This window comes from Hyperolius riggenbachi, chromosome 5 (assembly GCF_040937935.1).
Source record: "Hyperolius riggenbachi isolate aHypRig1 chromosome 5, aHypRig1.pri, whole genome shotgun sequence".
NCBI classification, from domain to species: Eukaryota; Metazoa; Chordata; class Amphibia; order Anura; family Hyperoliidae; genus Hyperolius; species Hyperolius riggenbachi.
Window position 1 is genome coordinate 40,409,267 of NC_090650.1, and position 22,371 is coordinate 40,431,637.

General features: G+C 44.7%; 1 protein-coding gene across 3 annotated transcripts in view; it reads left to right on the plus strand.

Annotated features, from left to right (window-relative positions):
- ADAM22 (ADAM metallopeptidase domain 22) overlaps positions 1-22,371 on the plus strand; it is a 378,095-nt gene that overhangs the window by 183,114 nt on the left and 172,610 nt on the right. For all 3 annotated transcript variants that reach the window (XM_068235530.1, XM_068235532.1, XM_068235533.1), the window contains exon 6: positions 659-722. In XM_068235530.1, the coding sequence (XP_068091631.1) occupies positions 659-722 (64 nt within the window). The remainder of the gene's footprint in view (positions 1-658; positions 723-22,371) is intronic.

The window sequence follows — 22,371 nt, forward strand, 5'->3', positions numbered from 1 at the left end:
TAGACTTTCGGCATGGATCCCCCTCCGGCATACCCTTGTCCAGGTGTTAGACCCCTTGAAAAAACTTTTCCATCACTTTTGTGGCCAGAAACAGTCTTTGTAAGCTTTAAAATTTGCCTGTTCATTGAAGTCTATGGCGGTTCACGAACATTTTGCAGAAGTTCGCGCTCGCAAACAGAAAATTTGATGTTCGGTACATCTCTATTGGCCACCAATTATATGGGGGGGGGGGGGGGGGGGGTCACTACCTAATTAATAATTATGTTTTGCTGCTCACTGCCTTATTATGTTGTATAAGGGGACACATTAGGGACACCAGACTCTGCCTAATTATGTGGTTTGGGGGAATATGCTACCTAATTATGGGGTAGGGAAGGGGTACTTTCTTTCAAGCATAAGTAGAGTCTGAATCACACAATTGAAATGCGCATGTGGAAAATCCAGTCAAACATCTGCTCAGCACGGTTGTTCAAGGTCTATGGCTAAAAGTATTAGAGGCGGAGGATTAGCAGGACTGCCAGGTAATCTGCATTATTTAAATGAAAATATATATGGCAGCCTCCATATCACTCTCACTTCGGGTGCTTTAAACAAACTTGTGTATACGTCTTATTTTTTGTTCCATATAAAAATTAACTGTCTTTTCTGATTGTCACAGTGGGATGTTTTGTGATGGGAATCAGACCTATCTCATCGAGCCAGGAGAGAACTACAACCCAAATGTAAGTCTTTTTCAAATTACTGTGATACCTCTGATTCTCTCACTATAAAGGGCAGCTGGCGCATGGCACTGAATGTGGTCAGGGGTGCAGCTAAGGTTTTTGTGGCCCCAAGCGGACTGCAGGAAGTGGCCCTACCCGGTGAAAAATGGGCGTGACTATTCCGCAGAAAGTGGGCGTGGCCATGACATGTGGGTGGAGCAGGAGGGGGGACTGAGCAGGGGTGTGTGGCCATGACATTGTATTGGCGGAGCGTAACCGTAACCCCAAAGCAACAAATATAGCCAACTATGACCATTAATAAATGCAGCAACAGTTACCCCAGACACCAGAAAATAAACGCAATGTGGGCAACATTTCAGCAGAAAACAAACGAAATTTGGGACACATTTCAGCAGAAAACGAACGCAATTTGGCCAACATTTCAGCAAAAAACAAATGCATTTACTCACCTGGCAGAAGTCTTCTCTCCTGGCCAGCATCTGGCGCGCAGCTCCCCCGGAGATATTGCTTCTGCATATCTCCCGCGCTGACAGGCAGAGCAGGGCTATGGGAAGATGGTGCCCGAAGCCCTGTACTGGAGACACAAATAGTCTCCAGTACAGGGCATCTTCCCGTAGCCCTGCTCTGCCTGCCGGAAGACTATGCAGGCTGGAGTTGGGCTGCGGGCTATGAATGGCCAGCCCAGTGCGGACAACAGTGTGACGTCACGGAGCCTCCGAGGCCCCTAAAAACGCGAGGCCCCAAGCGGCTGCTTGGTGCCTGGCGGCGCCCCTGAATGATGTCACAGGACAGACAGTCCCAATAATGAATCTGTAGGTATAACAAGAAGGCTTAACTTTTTAGGCCAGCTGTGATTTCTGTTAATGCGAACTGCATTGAAATACTTTGGTTAGAAATCTGTCAATATGATCAGGAGTTCCAGACATATACTGTAGGCTACTAAAGATTTGGAGGTTTTCCTGAAAGTCAGGTCTGGCCCTTCCCACCTCCCAAGTGATCATTGGTTCTGTATTGTGATTGGTGGCTTAGCTGGTGCGAACTGAAACTTGGGTGCTCACTTGACTTTAGCCGCCTCTGTCTCATTGATGTGTAGTTTTAACTACAGACAATCTAGTTAAAGCAGTAGGATCAGCCATACTATGCCAGGGAAAAACACATATATAAGTAGATAAATACTTGATCTACTTACATAACACATGTATTATACTGTCCACGTTTTGATTTCAGTGAATGTTATATAGTAAATGACGAGAATTCTGTTCCTGGTGGGGGCCATGTCTTCTGCCCACAGTTAAGGCTAACTTGTGATGTCATTTCTGCCCTTTACTTTTTTTCTTGTCTCCTCCAATCGCTGAGTCGCCTCAGCCTTGCTTGTAAACACAAGTGAGTAGGGGGATTAGGTTTCAGATAAGCAGCTAGCAGGGAAATAAATGGAAGAGGAGGAATAGATTATAGATAAGAACCCCCAGCATGCAATTCTTTGGCAACGACTACTAAAGGGCCAGTGCTCCTTAAGAATGTGATAACGCCAAATCATAACAGCAGAAACATTTTTGAACGTTTTGAATGCAGGCTTAGCATCTTTATCACTTAATACACTCAGGCCAGTTGCTGTTGAAATTTGATTTTCATGGTGACGATACCGCTTTAAAGTGTACCTTAAGGGATGAAAAGTGCCCCTAGGGGGTCCTTACCTTGGGAGAGGGGGAAGCCTTTGGATCCTAAAGAGGCTTCCCCTGTCCACCTCACCAAAGGGGATCTAGCAGTGGCTCCCCCCAAAATCCCCTTGTCGGCTGTGTACGGATGCGCACTAGCAGCTCTCCGCTCAGACTCCAGTAGAAATGGCACAGTCTGATTAGTCCACCTTACTGTGCAGGGAGAGCCGCCTGTCCCTGAGAGGCGGACCCGATTGGGCTCAGCTATTTCAGCCAAAGCCCATCAAAAAGCCGTTAGTTTGCCTGTGTGCAGAGACGAAAGCCACTGTTGTTGTTTAACTTAGTTTGGGGGTGACAGCACTGGATTGGGCTGCTGGAGGACAGGGGAAGCCTCATTAGGATCCAGAGGCTTCCCTCTACCAAGATAAGTATCTCTTTTTTTTTTTATTCTTAGAAAGTGACAGGTTTGCTTTAAACGGAACCTGAAAATACTTCTAAAAAAAAAAAGTTTCACTTACCTTGGCCCTGCAGCCACCCTGTGCCCTTGCCATCCTGGAACGATCCTCCAATACCCGGCCAAGGCTAAGTTTTGTTTTTGGTGACTGGCTAGTCAACGAACCACTACGCCTGTGTGGCCCTGACTCTCCCATTGTCTTACATTAAAATCACGGTAAAATCACGCAATTTTAATGCAAGTCAATGGGAGCATTTTTTTTAAAAAAAGCTCTCAAAAATCTCTGGAGGACAAAAAGCACTCAGAAAAGCGCTTATCATGTGCGAGCCCTAAGGGTTATTCAGCAAACCTCTTCTCTTTTAAAGGGGTACATGCTGGAATAATGTTGAGAAAGGCTGCATTATATTACTGAAAATACAGTAAAGATTTGTAGCAGTGCACAGCCGTCAACACTAACAGTGACGTGCCCGGCAAGAGGATCACCACTCCAGAAGCACTTGAATAAAGCAGCCAGCACCACTGTATTACAGCTCAATGACTCCTTTAACTCAGCTTTGTCATGTATACGACGATGTTTCGGAGTCACAGCTCCTTTTTCAGGTTCATGACATTCTGACCAAAATGTCATGGTCAATGGTCAGAATGTCATGAACTTTAAAAAGGAGCTGCGACTCCGAAACATTGTTGTATACATGACAATGCTAAATTAAAGGAGTCATTGAGCTATAATACGACGGTGCCGGCTGCTTTACTCAGTTACTGAAAATGCAGGGCTAGTCATCTATGACTGTTGGTTTACAGCACGTCTATTCATTTCAGAGCTATATAAGGTCACTCACAGACAGCCGTTTCAGGCTGTTTTGCATGACATATCTTGCTGTAGTGTAGGACTAAACGACTTGTTACAGCTTTCTAGAGTTCAAGGCTCTGTAAAATGACTAGGCATACTGCACACCCGCAGTTATGGATGCACAACCCTGGCTTTTCCAGGACATAAAGCAATTGTCTGCATATTCAGTGGTGTATTATGGGACTAAATTGAGGTAAAATTTTCGCCACTAACTCCTATTTAAAGAGAATCTGAAGCAGGGAAGCTCTTCAGGTGAGATACTTACCTTGGTAGAGAGAAGGCTCTGGATATCCTAGAGCAGTGATGGCTAACCTTGGCACTCCAGCTGTGGTGGAACTACTCCCATGAGGCATTGCAATACTCTGACAGCTCTCGGGGAGGCAGAGGCATGATGGGATTTGTAGTTTTGTCACAGCTGGAGTGCCAAGGTAAGCCATTACTGTCATAGAGACTTCCTGTTCCTCTCTGCAGGCCATCATTCCTGCTAGGGGCTCGTTCAAACTTCCATGACCTGCTAGGTTGAGTAGAGCTTCGGTAGACTTCGGGAAGTCTTTTGGGAGTACTTGCTTTCCTAGACTCACACATGGGCAGTACGGATACACTGGTCTTTGGAGGTACCCGGAGACGCGACTACGTCCAAAGGCTTCAGGAAGACTACCATAAACTATGGGATCCGGAGCCATCCCTCTACATAGGTAAATATCAAGCCTGAAGTGAGTTTCCTCTAGAAGAAAAAAAATTATCCAGCACAGGTGGGGATTGCCCGATGCGGGATACGTTTGTGTGCACGATTTTGCACAGCGTACATTTTTTTTACGACATTGCCCAACATTTTTTTAAAGAAAAATTTAGTAAAGAGAACCCGATGACGGCAAAACCCGTGCAAGTCCGGTCATTCAAAAATGAACGATTGCCACAGGTGACATGCATTGTTAAACTTCATTTAAAGAGAACCTGAGGCAGAATGTTTAAATCTTAATAGGTCCCAGAAGCATGTCATGTGCACAAGGACATGCCTCTGTGTCGTTCTATCACCGCTGCTAGTGCCCCCTGCGCTTTGTTGTCCCCCATAGAAATATCGCCAGGCTAGTGACAATCTGCTTGTCGCTAGCCTGCTTTGTTTACATGACGCTTGTCAATCATGCTCATGTACCGCCTCCATGATAGGCTCTCCCCCTGCTGCTCCCCGCCTCTGCAAGCTTCCTCCAATCGGAAGCCAAGCCACGACCCAGGAAGTACTCACATGACATGCCTCTGGGTCCTATTTTAAAATTCCGCCTCGAGATTTCTTTAAATGAAGTTTAACGATGCACGCCACCTGTGGCAATTGTTTGTTTTTGAACGACTGGACTTGCACGGGTTTTGCCGTGATCATGTAAACAATTGTTTACACGATCATTCATATTCACTGCGAATGACTCTTCCCGATGTGGCCAGATGGATCCGGGAACGATCTTTCCATCATCTGGCCATGATTTGCTGGTGGGTATTTACCTTTCCAAAATCTCTGGACACTCTCTCTCTCTATCTATCTATCTACCTATCTATATATATATATATATATATATATATATATATATATATATATATATATATATATATATATATATATATATATATATATATATATATATATATATATATACACCTCTCAGCGGTTTTCCTGTGTCCTCTGTGTACGGCTCCCAAAGCGTGCATGTGACCCGATGCTGGTCAGGTGACACGGCGGGAACCATACATGGGTGCAGGAGCTGCAAAACATGGCACCTGGAGGTTTTGTATGGTGCTTCTGCTGTGCACAGCTCTGCAAAACCCTAAAGTTCCGCTCTCCCCCTCAGGCATGCCGGGTTGGTTGAGACTGCTGGATGCCCGAGTTTTGAATAGCGGGGTTTTAAAGTATTTATCTAGCAAAAAAAATAAAATCAGTAATGCAGCTGTGCATGACCACTTAAAACCAGCAGGTGGGGACAAAGTACTGTAAAAGCCACATTTGCTGTATTTCTTACATGGCTAAATTTTCAGATCCGTTCATTTGGACACTAGATTTGGCAGTCGATGGGTTTCCCAAATCTATAATAGTCTACACGGCGCACCTAATACTAGCCAATCGCTTGTAAATCAGCAAATATGCTATAGCTCGACTACTAATAGCTAATCAGATACAGTGATGTGAAAAACTATTTGCCCCCTTTCTGATTTCTTATTCTTTTGCATGTTTGTCACACTTAAAGAGACTCTGAAGCGAGAATAAATCTCGCTTCAGAGCTCATAAATAGCAGGGGCACGTGTGCCCCTGCTACACCGCCGCTATAGCGCGGCTTAACGGGGGTCCCTTCACCCCCAAAGCGACCACTGCAACACTTGGTCGCAGATTTGGTCGTGATTTATTGCTTCCTGGAGGCAGGGCTAACGGCTGCATCGCCGCCTCTCCCCTGCCCCTCTTAGTGAAGGAAGACTGAGAGGGGCGGGGGAGAGGCGGAGATACGCGTCTGACAGACGCACGTGGGGCAGGGCTGCGGCGGTTAGCCCTGCCCCAACCAGGAAGCGCTCCCCGGGTGTATCGAGGGGGATTTGGGGGTGAAGGGACCCCCGTTAAGCCGCGCTATAGCGGCGTTTTAGCAGGGGCACACGTGCCCCTGCTATTTATGAGGTCTGAAGCGAGATTTATTCTCGCTTCAGACTCTCTTTAAATGTTTCTGCTCATCAAAAACCGTTAACTATTAGTCAAAGATAACATAATTGAACACAAAATGCAGTTTTAAATGATGGTTTTTATTATTTAGTGAGAAAAAAACCTCAAAACCTACATGGCCCTGTGTGAAAAAGAAATTGCCCCCTAAACCTAATAACTGGTTGGGCCACCCTTAGCAGCAATAACTGCAATCAAGCGTTTGCGATAACTTGCAACGAGTCTTTTACAGCGCTCTGGAGGAATTTTGGCCCACTCATCTTTGCAGAATTGTTGTAATTCAGCTTTATTTGGGGGTTTTCTAGCATGAACCACCTTTTTAAAGATCATGCCACAACATCTCAATAGGATTCAGGTCAGGCCTTTGACTAGGCCACTCCAAAGTCTTCCTTTTGTTTTTCTTCAGCCATTCAGAGGTGGATTTGCTGGTATGTTTTGGGTCATTGTCCTGCTGCAGCACCCAAGATCGCTTCAGCTTGAGTTGACGAACAGATGGCCGGACATTCTCCCTCAGGATTTTTTGGTAGACAGTAGAATTCATGGTTCCATCTATCACAGCAAGCCTTCCAGGTCCTGAAGCAGCAAAACAACCCCAGACCATCACACTACCACCACCACATTTTACTGTTGGTATGATGTTCTTTTGCTGAAATGCTGTGTTACTTCTACGCCAGATGTAACGGGACACGTACCTTTCAAAAAGTTCAACTTTTGTCTCGTCGGTCCACAAGGTATTTTCCCAAAAGTCTTGGCAATCATTGAGATGTTTTTTTTAGCAAAATTGAGACGAGCCTTAATGTTCTTTTTGCTTAAAAGTGGTTTGCACCTTGGATATCTGCCATGCAGGCCGTTGTTGCCCAGTCTTTCTTATGGTGGAGTCGTGAACACTGATCTTAATTGAGGCAAGTGAGGCCTGCAGTTCTTTAGATGTTATCCTGGGGTCTTTTGTGGCCTCTCGGATGAGTTTTCTCTGTGCTCTTGGGGTAATTTTGGTCGGCCGGCCACTCCTGGGAAGGTTCATCACTGTTCCATGTTTTTGCCATTTGTGGATAATGGCTCTCACTGTGGTTCGCTGGAGTCCCAAAGCTTTAGAAATGGCTTTATAACCTTTACTAGACTGATAGATCTCAATTACTTTTGTTCTCATTTGTTCCTGAATTTCTTTGGATCTTGGCATGATGTCTAGTTTTTGAGGTGCTTTTGGTCTACTTCTGTGTCAGATGGCTCCTATTTAAGTGATTTCTTGATTGAAACAGGTGTGGCAGTAATTGAACTCAGGTGTGATAAACCACAGTAAGGCCCCATTCACATTGCAAGCGTTTCCAGCCGCATTTTGGAAACGCGTGCAGGAGGCCAACACGCACGACATCAGACAGTGCATAGAGTACACTGTCTGATGTTCAAACTGTATGCAATCCGGACCAGCGCTGGGATCAGCCACGCAACGCATACAAAGGCGGATGGCGTGCGTTTGCATGCGTTGCGTTCCGCATGCGTAGCCATCCGCGTTTGTGATGTGACCGGCCCCTTAAGTTATTTTTTAACAAGGGGGGCAATGGTTTTTGAGAAAATCTATTTTAAAAAAATTCAAAGAAAAAATGGCTTTTAAACTTGTATAAGCAGGTACAGATGGCAGATGTGACACAGAGGGGGACACTGGAGGCACAGGGGGGCACAGAGGAGGTACTGGGTACAGAGATAGCACAGTGTTCCAACTTAAGAACAGATTCAGGTTAAGAACAGATTCAGGTTAAGAACAAACCTACAGTCTATTTCTTTCGTTAACCGGGGACTACCTGTACTCCTGAGCTTTGCCTTGTGTGTTTTAACCACTTCCCTACCCTGGTCGTTTACAGTTCAGCCAAGCTCTAATTATATTGGCAATAACTTTATCAATAATTATCACAACTAAATGATTTATATATGTTTTTTTTTTTCAGGACAAATGTGTGCATAATGTATTTGTGACAGATTGTATACCCTACTCAATTGTTACATCGGTCTTCTCCTGGAATGTTTGTTACACTTGTTTACTTACTAGCCCTGTCATTGAATTCCATTGGAGGGGGAGGGGTTTGTGGTCATTCATTTTCAATTCTATAGAGTTTTCATCAACTCAGAGATAAATAAACAGTGTTATCTAGGATTTTGTAGGGAGGAGAGTACAGTGACTTATTTTAACATTATGGGGCAGGAAATGTTTAAGTTAAGTCAATCCAAAATGTCAAAATTCCAAAGTTCTAAACCACCCCACACCCTTTCATACAGCACACAGCAATATATGCTTATCTTCCCTGCTTCCTTATTGCCACTGCAGAACGATTATTCTCCAAAAATCCCAAACACTTAAAGCGGACCCAAACCAAACATTTGTTTTAATTCAAAATATTTAGTTGCACCACTCTGACACATACAAATATAAATAGACACTCCTTCCAGCCTATGAACATTTCAGTGTATGCTTTTCACCCTTCTCTTTTCATAACTAGGCAGTGGCGTACCTAGGGCATTTGACACCCGGTGCTGGGTATTAAGACACCCCCCCCCCAAAAAAAAAAAAAAAAAGTGGGTGTGGCTATAACCTGCGGCGCGTGCTATGGGAAAATGGCGCCTAAAGCCCTGCACTGCAGACTCAGTCTCCAGAGCAGGGCTTCAGACGTCATTTTACTGTAGCCCTGCTCTGCCGCAGCTGTGGGCTGCTGCTGTCAGTGAACTGACACGGCGTCTATTAGACGCCGAAAGTCAGTTCACGCTGGGGGGTGCTTTAGGGGTGCTTGGAGAATGGCACTGCCATTGCCCCAGTATAGTTGCCCCCAATATAGCTAGTATAGTTGCCCTTAGTGTAGGTAATATAGTTGCCCCCAGTATAGCTAGTACAGTTGCCCACAGTATAGCTAGTATAGTTGCCCCCAATGAAGTTAGTATAGTTGCCCCAGTATAGCTAGTATGGTCGCCCCCAGCCAGTATAGCTAGTATAGTTGCCCCCAGCCAGTACAGTTAGTATAGTTGCCTCCAGCCAGGATAGCTGCCCCCAGTATAGCTAGTATAGTTGCCCCAGTCAGTATAGCTATATACTTGCTATAGAGTGGCCGCTCAGTTTTCTTGTAAACAAGCCCAACTCCTGGCAGCCATTGCCTCTGTAAAAAACTTCAATGTAATCGCTTGGGTATGAGCATATCGTATAGTATACTGCACCAGGTCATCAGCGCGTCCGCCGGCCAAGTGTGACTGTAAACCTCGCTCCTTCCCCAGTGTGCGTGCGTGCGTACGTCCAAGCTGAGGGTGAGCGGCCACTCTATAGCAAGTGGTGGAGGTTCTCCTGGTTGGGGGCTTTATCACATTATTCGGAAGTGTGTGCTTATCACTGAGGGTGTTATTAAGCAAACGTTACACACTATATGTTGTTTCCTTCTTCCCCCCACATATGCTAATGGATGAACCTATGAGGATTTAAAGCGCAGCAGCATTGAATACATAAAGCTAGTATAGTTGCCCCCAGTAAGGTAGTATAGATGCCCCCAGTAAGCTAGTATAGTTGCCCCCAGTGTAGGTGCCCCCAGTATGGCTAGTGTAGTTGCCCCCAGTGTAGGTGCCCCAGGAGTGGGAAGCAGGGCTAGATGGAGGGGCTGTGGAGGGGTCCCTCACCTGGGACCCCTCCTTCTGTCTCTCTCCCCCCTCCAGCATAGCATAGTGCGGCCGGAGGCGTACAGATGATTACTCACCTAATCTCCGCGATCCAAGCGTCATGATGTTACAGGTCTCCGCCTCCAATGCCGCCCACTGTGCTTCCGCAAATCAGGAAGCACAGTGGGCGGCATTGAAGACGGAGACCTGTAACGTCATGACGCTGCGCTCCACGCTTGGAACGCGGAAATCAGGTGAGTAATTGTCCATACGCCTCCGGCCGCCTCGCACTTGTCGCCGCTAATTTTTGGAGGGGGGGAGAGAGGCAGAAGGAGAGGTCCCAGGTGAGGGAGGGGGGGGGGGATATTTCCCCCCTCCCCACCGCTGCCTCCACAGCCCCTCCTTCTAGCCCTGCTTCCCCCTCCTGCTGTGCTGCTGTGGGGGGTTGTGGCGACACTCCCCTGGGTGTCTGTCACCCGGTGCGCCCCGCCCCCCTGCGCTCTATGGTAGGGACGCCACTGTAACTAGGGTTATACAGGTGGCAGCCATTTTTTCTGAGCTTAATAGGTTTCAGATCATGGGTGTGTTTGTCATCAGCTACCCTCCCTCACAGGGGAGTCGTCTATGTGAAATCTCACACAAGCTGAGATCACCTCCCCTGTGACATCATCAGTAGCAGCCTGTGTTTTGTTTTTTTGTTTTTTATCTCCTCCACCAGTCTGCCGGATTCTGTCGCAGCAATATGAAATGAAGGGAGGTGTTCCTCCAATAAATGTAAAATATTTTATATTTGTCATCCTGCAGCTGAAAAAAGGCTGCTATTTATTATTATAAGTTAGAAAAGAGATTTTATTTCTAAAATCTTGTATTTTTAATTTGGGTCCACTCTAAAGAGACTCTGAAGTCTCCCAAAAACTAGATTCACTTTAAAAACCTCATTAACATTATTGCCCCTCTTAAGACCTGCAGAACCGCGGCTGAAAACACCCTCAATCACCCCTAACTCACCCCTTACTCGGCCGGCAAAATCCACGACTTTCTTGGTCGTGGTTTTTGCTGCCGCCTCTATGCGCGTCAATCAGCACGTATCTCCGCCTCTCCCCTGCCCCTATCAGTGAAGGAAGACTGAGGGGCGGGGCAGAGGTGGCGATCCGCGCTGATTGACGTGCATAGAGGCAAAGCTGCTCTGCCTCTATGCAAGAGGAGCCCGCGATGTACCCCGAGAGTTTGGGTTCTGTGGCGGTTTAAGAGAGGCAATAACGTTAATGAGGTTTTTAAAGTAAAAACCTCATTTTTGGGAGACTTCAGAGTCTCTTTAACAAAACACGGCTGATACTAAGAACAGAATAGCTCTGTAACAAACTTACAGTGGAGGAAATAATTATTTGACCCCTCACTGATTTTGTAAGTTTGTCCAATGACAAAGAAATTAAAAGTCTCAGAACAGTATCATTTCAATGGTAGGTTTATTTTAACAGTGGCAGATAGCACATCAAAAGGAAAATCGAAAAAAATAACCTTAAATAAAAGATAGCAACTGATTTGCATTTCATTGAGTGAAATAAGTTTTTGAACCCCTACCAACCATTAAGAGTTCTGGCTCCCACAGAGTGGTTAGACACTTCTACTCAATTAGTCACCCTCATTAAGGACACCTGTCTTAACTAGTCACCTGTATAAAAGACACCTGTCCACAGAATCAATCAATCAAGCAGACTCCAAACTCTCCAACATGGGAAAGACCAAAGAGCTGTCCAAGGATGTCAGAGACAAAATTGTAGACCTGCACAAGGCTGGAATGGGCTACAAAACCATTAGCAAGAAGCTGGGAGAGAAGGTGACAACTGTTGGTGCGATTGTTCGAAAAGGGAAGGAGCACAAAATGACCATCAATCGACCTCGCTCTGGGGCTCCACGCAAGATCTCACCTCGTGGGGTGTCAATGGTTCTGAGAAAGGTGAAAAAGCATCCTAGAACTACACGGGAGGAGTTAGTGAATGACCTAAAATTAGCAGGGACCACAGTCACTAAGAAAACCATTGGAAACACATTACACCGCAATGGATTAAAATCCTGCAGGGCTCGCAAGGTCCCCCTGCTCAAGAAGGCAGATGTGCAGGCCCGTCTGAAGTTTGCCAATGAACACCTGAATGATTCTGTGAGTGACTGGGAGAAGGTGCTGTGGTCTGATGAGACCAAAATAGAGCTCTTTGGCATTAACTCAACTCGCTGTGTTTGGAGGAAGAAAAATGCTGCCTATGACCCCCAAAACACCGTCCCCACCGTCAAGCATGGGGGTGGAAACATTTTGCTTTGGGGGTGTTTTTCTGCTAAGGGCACGGGACAACTTAATCGCATTAACGGGAAAATGGACGGAGCCATGTATCGTGAAATCCTGAACGACAACCTCCTTCCCTCTGCCAGGAAACTGAAAATGGGTCGTGGATGGGTGTTCCAGCACGACAATGACCCAAAACATACAGCAAAGGCAACAAAGGAGTGGCTCAAGAAGAAGCACATTAAGGTCATGGAGTGGCCTAGTCAGTCTCCGGACCTTAATCCAATAGAAAACCTATGGAGGGAGCTCAAGCTCAAAGTTGCACAGAGACAGCCTCGAAACCTTAGGGATTTAGAGATGATCTGCAAAGAGGAGTGGACCAACATTCCTCCTAAACTGTGTGCAAACTTGGTCATCAATTACAAGAAACGTTTGACCTCTGTGCTTGCAAACAAGGGTTTTTCCACTAAGTATTAAGTCTTTTATTGTTAGAGGGTTCAAAAACTTATTTCACTCAATGAAATGCAAATCAGTTGCTATCTTTTATTTAAAGGGAATGTCCAAGCAAAATAAAAAAAAATGAGTTTCACTTACCTGGGGCTTCTACCAGCCCCATGCAGCCATCCTGTGCCCTCGTAGTCACTCACTGCTGCTCCAGTCCCTCACTGGCAGCTTGCCGACCTCGGAGGTCGGCGGGCCGCATTGCGTACATTTTTACGCATTCCCGCTAGTGCAGGAACATTAACACATACATTTTTACGCATTACTGGTTCAATGCGTAAAAATTTAGCCCGTTTTTGACCTAGCTTTACATTAGTCCTTCTGTACCGCGCATTTCTGACTTTTCGTGTATGACCCGAGCTTCAACCTGACCTCGATTTATTGTATTTTTTGTGTGTACGTTAGACCCAGCATTACAAGCTCATAGCTGAGCAGGGTCGACTTCTGTACAATTTATCCAGGTTTGGTACAAGATGTACCAGGCATTCCGTGACAGTAGAGGATAAGGGGTTCTTTAATCTGTCTTGTTGTTTTCTTTATCTGTAATATGCTGGCTTGATTTAAGAAATTTAAGACTAGGGAAATTAGAAACTGGTTACGACACTGGGCCTTTGGTACAAGTTATTTTAAAGGGGAACTGAAGAGAGAGGTATATGGAGGCTGTCATGTTTATTTCCTTTTAATCAATACCAGTTGCCTGGCAGCCCTGCTGGTCTATTTCTCTGCAGTAGTATCTGATTAAAACCAGAAACAAGCATGCAGCTAGTCTTGTCAGATCAGACTTATAAGTCTGAACCACTGAAACCCCTGATCTGCTGCATGCTTGTTCAGGGGCTATGGCTAATAGTATTATAGGCAGAGGATCAGCAGGGCTGTCAGGCAACTGGTATTGTCTAAAAGGAAATAAACATGACAGCCTCCATATACCTCTCTCTTCAGTTCCCCTTTAAAAGCAGGTGTGCGTTTTTATTTCATTAAAATATATTTATATTTTTGCTGCTCTGTAAAGCAAACCTGTAACTGTATCTAAACCTGCTCCTAAATAGGACTTCCCTAGGTTTCCACTCTCTTATTTTTTGTTTAAAAGCTTAAAACCTAAGTTTAAGGTTTTATTGTCCCAGCTGAATGACACAATCTTTTAGAACTCCCATATTGAACTACTGATGTTTTTTTGGGTGGAGTGCATTGCTAATATTTAGTATGATAATAATAAACATTTTTATACGGTATAATCTTGTTATAGGAAACTCTGATGAACAAAACTTTGGGTATAGTAAACCAAATGTCCAGGTTCTGGCCAAGCCCCATTATAAGTATTTGGGACTAACACCTGGTATAGTAAACCCGGATATAATAGAACTTCTGTTATAGTAAACCTGTTAACCCCTGTGGTATTCTGTGGTATTCTGTATCTGGCTATAGTGGAAAGTGGGTGGGGCATGCATAATGCGTCCGTCAGGGACACATGAGCCATTGTCGGTGGACAGGCTGGAAGCCACTTGTAGCCTACTCGCTAGCTGCACACTGCTGTGAGCCTGTGTGGATTTCCTCAAAAGCACCAGCCGGTGAGACCTATGGTGCGTGTGTAAGCTGCTGTCTAATTACTGAGGGAATTGCATGTTATCTGTGACTTGCTTGCTATCATCCGAGCAGCACAGAAATGTAGACAGAGGAGCACACTATTAGAGATGGCCTGAATGCAAACTTGTTCGCGCGAACAACACGAATTCGCGTCGAACCGCAAACTTTATGCGAGTTCAACCTGCCCCCTATACTACATCATTGGGCTAAACTTTGACCCTCTACAACACAGTCAGCAGACACATGGCAGCCAAATAGGCTGCACTCCCTCCTGGCGCCTCCCCCCCCCCCTCCCGTTATAAAAGGAAGCTTGCTTCTTGCTGATATTTATTGCTTAAAGAGAATCTGTATTGTTAAAATCGCACAAAAGTAAACATACCAGTGCGTTAGGGGACATCTCCTATTACCCTCTGTCACAATTTCGCCGCTCCTCGCCGCATTAAAAGTGGTTAAAAACAGTTTTAAAAAGTTTGTTTGTAAACAAACAAAATGGCCACCAAAACAGGAAGTAGATTGATGTACAGTATGTCCACACATAGAAAATACATCCATACACAAGCAGGCTGTATACAGCCATCCTTTTGAATCTCAAGAGATCATTTGTGTGTTTCTTTCCCCCTGCAGCTATCTTCCACTGAAGTGTCAGGCTATTTCTTCCTGCAGAGTGCAGACAGCTGTGCCTGTATGTAATTCCTCAGTATGTGAAAGCCCAGCCAGCTCAGAGGAGGATTTATCCAGCTTGTAAAAGATAATAGAACAGAGAGAAGCTGCACTAATCTAAATATCACACAGGCAGTGTGCAGAGAGGGGCCTGGATGGGGGAGTTCATAGCAGAACCACAACACTGAAGAACTTGGCAGCCTTCCAGACACAGGCCTGACAAGTCTGACAAGAGAGAGATAAGTTGATTTATTACAGAGATGGTGATAGTAGAACGTGCTGCAGTAAGCCAGAACACATTAGAATAGCTTTTGGAACTTGTAGGATGATAAAAAACAGGATGCAATTTTTGTTACGGAGTCTCTTTAAAAGCACCCCAAAACAGCTCTTTTGAGAGCTAATGTTCTTGTGATGTTTTTTGTGTGTGTGTGTGGCCCACTGACACTGCATATACAAGGCCTTTCTGTCACAGCTGGCCCTTGCTAATTGCTATACTGTGCCATGCCCAGTACATTCAGTACCTACCTTTTTACTGCACCTGTGACTGCTGCACATCCTACCTAATAAAACACAAGTGTCCCTGCTTCCTGTCTGTGTGTCAGTGATTTTGCGCTACTGCGCATGTCGAGCACTGACAGCCGTTAGAACAGGACGTAGGGCGGCCAGCCGAGTGAGCACGTGACCGTGCGCGGCAATGACCGACATAGAGCCGGTTTTCAAACGGGCTTAGATCACTAGTTGTATTATAATACCACTCACTGCATCCCTCTCATTGTATCTGTGTGACCGCACGCGGTTTTATATACCAGTCACTGCATACCTTTCACTTCACCTGTGTGACTGCACATTGCATTATAACAGTCAGTGCATACCCTTCCATTGAATGGATAGCAGACTTGCCCTCCATAACAGATTCTCATTATAGGATTTCAAGTGTATTTGTCTCATCATTATACAGCACTCAGTGTATACCTTTCACTGCATCTGTGTGACTGCACATTGTATTATACCAGCAGTCAGTGTATACCTTTCACTGCATCTGTGTGACTGCACATTGTACTAGTCAAGTCATTGCATACCTCTCACTTCACCCCCCCCCCCCCAATATGGACAAAACAAGAGGGAGAGCCGGAGGCAGGCCACCCGGCAGGTCTGTTCGAGGTCGTGCTGACGTGATTTCGTGTGGCCTGTGAGCAAAGTACAGTGTTCAGAAGGCACGTGCCATCAACTCCCAAGATTGTTAGGACATAGTTGACTATTTAACACTCAACACCTCATCTTCAGCACGGAAGCGTGACATATATTCCTCCTCCTGCTCTGATTCTGCCACCCCACTTAACACTCAGTCGGCAGCCATCACCAAAGTGCCATCACCCCAGGGCTCAGCGGTGTGGAGTTTTTTGTGTGTGTCTGCCTCAGATGAGAGCGATGCCATCTGTACTCTCTGCCACCGAAAATTGAGCCGTGGAAAGACCAAGACCCGTGTAGGGACACATGAAGAAAAAGCACAAACTGCAAAGGCATGACCACCTGAGGAAAAGCAGCACACAAAAGCAAAGCCACACACTGCAGTGGAAGATACCAGGCCGCAATTATTTCTCAAAAAAGGATACCCAAACTGTACAGTGATGTTGAAAGGCAAGTGGTGTCATCTCTACAGCATTGGGTCAAGGGGTCCATCTGATCACGGATGCCTGGTCTGCAAAGCACAGTCAGGCCTGCCCGAAGTCTAATTCAGTCCCCAAACACAGCATCTCTGCCTGCATGCCGTGTGACTGCCTGCCCTAAGACTAACTTGGTCCCCACACAGCATTTCTGCTTGCAAGCCGCTTGACTGCCTTCTCCGCCACCACTAACAGGGAACAGGACTCCAGGTGGATTCCTGAACTTAAGGCCGCTGCTAGCAGTGGCCACTAACTAAAAAACATTTTTTCTGCGTGTACATGCCTGCCTAATTTTTCTGGCTGCACTGCGGCTGCAACAAAATAAAAGGCATGAACATGTGTCAATTCCCCTTCGTGACCGTTAACTTGCCGCAGTGAAGGGGCTTGCGTATCACAATGAAGCAATGACCTATATGAGTGTGTTAGGGGGCACACCCAAGAAAATAAGGTCTTTGTTTTATTGTGGACAGACCAAATTCGATCAGCTGGACAGTCACTGTTGTTCTGTCATTGAGCTACCTCAGCCCGACCATATGGGCTTGAAAACCGCCATCGTGCGCACCAGTCCAGCACAGCCATCAGTACATAAACAGCGCTTTGCGGTGCGTTACACAGTGAGTTTGGTCTGTCAGTGTGAAGCAGTACACTAATTACACTTTCTGATCCATGTATATACACGCAAGATGTTTTAAAGCACTTTAGGCCTCCAATTTAGCAATGCAATGTGATTTCTCCCCTTAAAGTTAAAGGGAGGGGGGACACCAAGAGCCCAATAGTGTGATATTGTATAGATGATAATTAATAATGAGTAATATAACAATTTAATACTCACAAACCAGGGTTACCATTAGGCAACCACTGTGAAGGCAGGTGGGGAGATTAACCTGACCCCACTCAGGATTAAAAGTCGCTCTCTGTAGATGGGAAGAAGATGGGTACAACCCTCCACCAAGGGTGGACTTAGCAATATGTAGAAGCTTTCCAGAGGCGCCAATAGAATAAAAGTCACTTAAACGAGCTTAAAACCGATGGGGCAGTGGTGGGCCTATCCCATCCATGCGGACAAAGCAAACAAAGGAAGGACTGTGGCATCAACAGTCAAACAACAATTTATTTATACTCCACAGTAAAAATAGGCAACGCGTTTCACGGGCTCAATCCCGCTTCATCAGGCCAATGAAAAAAGGAGCATACAGCTTAACAGCATCAAAACCACACAGAGGCGCTCAGTGTGGTTTTGATGCTGTTAAGCTGTATGCTCCTTTTTTCATTGGCCTGATGAAGCGGGATTGAGCCCGTGAAACGCGTTGCCTATTTTTACTGTGGAGTATAAATAAATTGTTGTTTGACTGTTGATGCCACAGTCCTTCCTTTGTTTGCTTTGTCCGCATGGATGGGATAGGCCCACCACTGCCCCATCGGTTTTAAGCTCGTTTAAGTGACTTTTATTCTATTGGCGCCTCTGGAAAGCTTCTACATATATCTCCCCTTAAAGTGAACCTCCAGACTAAAAATCGACTCAGCAGCACTGAAAAGGCCTGGTGCTTCTTTAACAGTTTTACAGCTTCAGAACTTTGTTTCTCTTATACAAGCCTCATTTTTAGCTGCACAGAAGAAAACTGCCCGGGCATTTTTCCCCTGATGCTGTGCAAAGCATGATGGGATTTCTGATGTTGTTGTTGTTCTCGTTCTGCTGTTTTGGTGCAATTTTTTTTTTTTACATTTTGAATTTGACATTTGAAGCCTAGTGTGTGCAGCTGGGAGGGGTTATCAGGACACAGGACAGTTGGAATTGTGTCTTATGCTCCCTGTCACCTCCTTTCAACCAAAAAGATGGCTGCCCCCATGACAAAGATGGCAGCCCCCATAAGTCACAAACATTTGCCTGTTCTTTTAAAACAGGGTGGGTAAAAATTACCTATCCTAATTAACATAACTAATGTAACTTAATGACAGTATGTTTGTTTAGGCTGAAGTTCCCCTTTAAAACCCTGTTGTGCGTCAAATCCGTAATTTTGGCGTGTATCCCACTCCGCCATGCCCCCCTCTAGGTGTTAGACCCCTTGAAACATCTTTTCCACCACTTTTGTGGCCAGAATTTGTGTTTGTAGTTTTTTAAAGTTTGCCTGCCCATTGAAGTCTATTGCGGTTCGCGGCCTTTTGCGGAAGTTCACGAACCTAAAATCGGAGGTTCGAGCCATCTCTACACACTATCCGTACTGTACCAGCATGTAATGGTGAGACCTACGCTTCCTTTTTAGGGGCCTTTCACACATGACAGAATTCGTATGCAAACTGTGTTTTATGAATGAACTAGATAGACCTAAGCCCGTTTAAAAGCGGGCTCTAGGTCTGTGTTTAAACCCCTCCCCTCCGCCTTCCCACCCATCCTCCCGTGACCGCCACCACTGCTGCACATTCACCATGCATGCCTGGCCCCGTCTGTCCTGCTCCCGTCCAACGGCTGTCCCTGCGGCACATGCGCAGTAGCACGCAGGGACACACACACGGACGTGGGATGCAGAGACAAAGGGGTTTTATTATAGAAGATGTTAGGCACACTTCTAATGCAATTTAATTTGAACAATTTTGTTTTCTATGAGAGAGAGAGAGAGAGAGAGAGAGAACATTTTCTCATGGTTATCAATGAAACTCCAATTACTATTGTAGATAAAAAGCACACATTTTGTTTGGCTATTTCTACTGTTTTTCACAATACTTCGATTATGTTCCTGTCACAATTTATGTTGAGGATATTTGATTCTGAAATAATGCTACAGTGTGTATTTTTCACTATAAACTGAGGAGAAAAAAGTATTTTTAATGGTAAAAATCAATCTTACTGGCTCAGGGAACATGTATTCCCTTTCACCAATTCGTGCTGCAGCAGATAGTGCCGGAGATGTGCAGAGGAGCAATGCCCAACCATGCACAGCACTACTTCAGCTGCAAGACGTATGACAAGAAGTATGACAGTTTTGCAATAGAAATGAAGTCAAACTCAGATCAGTCATTTAAGAATAAATTTATTTCACCTATTCATAAAAATACATCACTACTCCACATGACCGGCATGTAAACATCCATGGAATGTACCAAAACTAAGCGCTACAGTAGTCAAAATACCAAAGTCTCACCGAAGACAAAATATATTCAGGCAACATGGCTAGAGGAGGCATATAAATGTGAAGTTCAATCGTTTTGTTTAGTAACTCCAAACCCATTTCCAAAACCAGCATTTTCTATAAGATTTCTCTATCCCTGCACATAGATTAGTGTTTAACTGAAGACAGATCGCTCCTGTCCTGTCACACGACCCTATATCCCCCACAAGCCCCTCCGATGCACACAATGGGTTGGGTCAGTGCATGTAGCCGACATCTTTATTTACATATAATAAAAGCATCCCCTTAGTAACGAGCAGCTTCTGACCTGTAGTAGAGATATGGCTTTTGGTTGTGTGTGACGGTGAACCAATGAGAGATCCCAGATCGAAAACTAGGCGAATGCTTCGTTAACTGAAATTCAAGTGTAGGGCATTTGGTTGGCTCAGAAGGTGGACAGGTGATTGGCTCAGAAAGGTATAAACTCCCCAATTTACTGAGAAAGCATAAAATGAGTAAGCACTTAGCATAATTTTCTTTTGACTCCTGCAAATATAATTTTTTTTCAATGCCGGCATTTTTCTACGTGTGTTAGGGCTGATATACTCTACTGGCACTTTCAAAGGGCTAGTGATAGGAAGAACTTTTGCTAATGTAATGCATTGTAATAAAAAAAAAAAAAAAATCACATCGCTCAAGTGAGATCACACACAAAGCATTACATTAGCACAGGCGTGTCACACTCAAACACAGAAGGGGCCAAATTCTAATTGTTTGCTAAAATTGTTCATTAAAGAGAATCTGTATTGTTAAAATCACACAAAAGTAAACATACCAGTGCGTTAGGGGACATCTCCTATTACCCTCTGTCACAATTTCGCCGCTCCCCGCCGCATTAAAAGTGGTTAAAAACAGTTTTAAAAAGTTTGTTTATAAACAAACAAAATGGCCACCAAAACAGGAAGTAGGTTGATGTACAGTATGTCCGCACATAGAAAATACATCCATACACAAGCAGGCTGTATACAGCCTTCCTTTTGAATCTCAAGAGATCATTTGTGTGTTTCTTTCCCCCTGCATCTCTGATGCACTGAAGTTTCAGGCTGCTCTTTTCTTCCTGCAAACAGCTTTGCCCTTGTCTGTAATTCCTCACTATGTGAAAGCCCAGCCAGCTCAGAGGACGATTTATCCAGCTTGTAAAAGATAAGAGAGAAGCTGCTCTAATCTAAATAATACACAGGCAGTGTGCATAGAGGGTCCTGGATGGGGGAGTTCATAGCAGAACCACAACACTGAAGAACTTGGCAGCCTTCCAGACACAGGCTGACAAGTCTGACAAGAGAGAGATAAGTTGATTTATTACAGAGACTGTGATAGTACAAAGTGCTGCAGTAAGCCAGAACACATTAGAATAGCTTTTGGAACTTGTAGGATGATAAAAAACAGGATGCAATTTTTGTTACGGAGTCTCTAAGATTTAAAGGGACTCAGAGCAGTGCCTGTGGGTATGCCTTTAAGCATACCCACAACTATTTATTTATTTATTGTATTTATAAAGCGCCAACATATTACGCAGCGCTGGACAATAAACTAATGAATTATATCCTCACACCTACCAGCAAGATGTTTGTAATTATATCCCCCTGGGTTCCTTGTATTTCATTGCATTGTGCTGAATGGAGCTGCTGACACTGGGGAAAAATGTCGTCCTGTGTAATAAAATGCTGAATAAGGAATCCAAGATGGGGGTTGTGATTTCGAAAAATTTTGAAAATAGCGAAAACTAAAAGGCGTAGGGTGGCGGTTTATATATATATATATATATATATATATATATATATATATATATATATATATATATATATATATATATATATATATATAATATATATATATATATATATCATTGGAAAGAGGAGCTTTAAAATGGTATGCATCTTTCCATAGTTACTGCACTGCTTGGAGTCCCTTTAACATTTATTGTACAGTCTCAAGCTAAGTGGCGTAACTATAGCAACCATGGGGGCTCCAGTGGAGGCAGAAAAGCATCAAGATGAAATGTGGGCCAAAGCAGGTTGCCAAACTTCCCCACCACCATAGTCTTTCCGATAAGCTTCCACGAGGGGGTTTGGATGCCAAGGTATGCCATGGTAATTTTGCTGTGATGTCCCATGGGTTGTTCCTGAAGTCTTTCAACCAGAAACCCTGCGTCCGGAGAGCTCCTCTTGATGGGAAGGCAGTGTGCGGTTATTCTTTTACCGCTTACATTGATGCACATTTGAGGGCTCAAACCCACTAGAAGCCTTTTCTAAGGGCTAAGGATTTGAAAAAGCTCTTGGTAATGCAATGCTATGGGGGATTTATAAAATCACATCAATCAAGTGGGATCACATCCATAACATTACATTAGCAAGAGCTTTTCAAATCACAAAACCCTCAGAAAAGCTCTCCTAGTGGGTTCCAGGCCTGAAGCTCACATGTTGGCCCTTTGGAGGGTCATATTCAATGTATGGCCAGATCGACCAATAAGGTGGCCACACACGATACAATAAAATGATCCGATTTTACAGTAATTCGATAAAAACGATC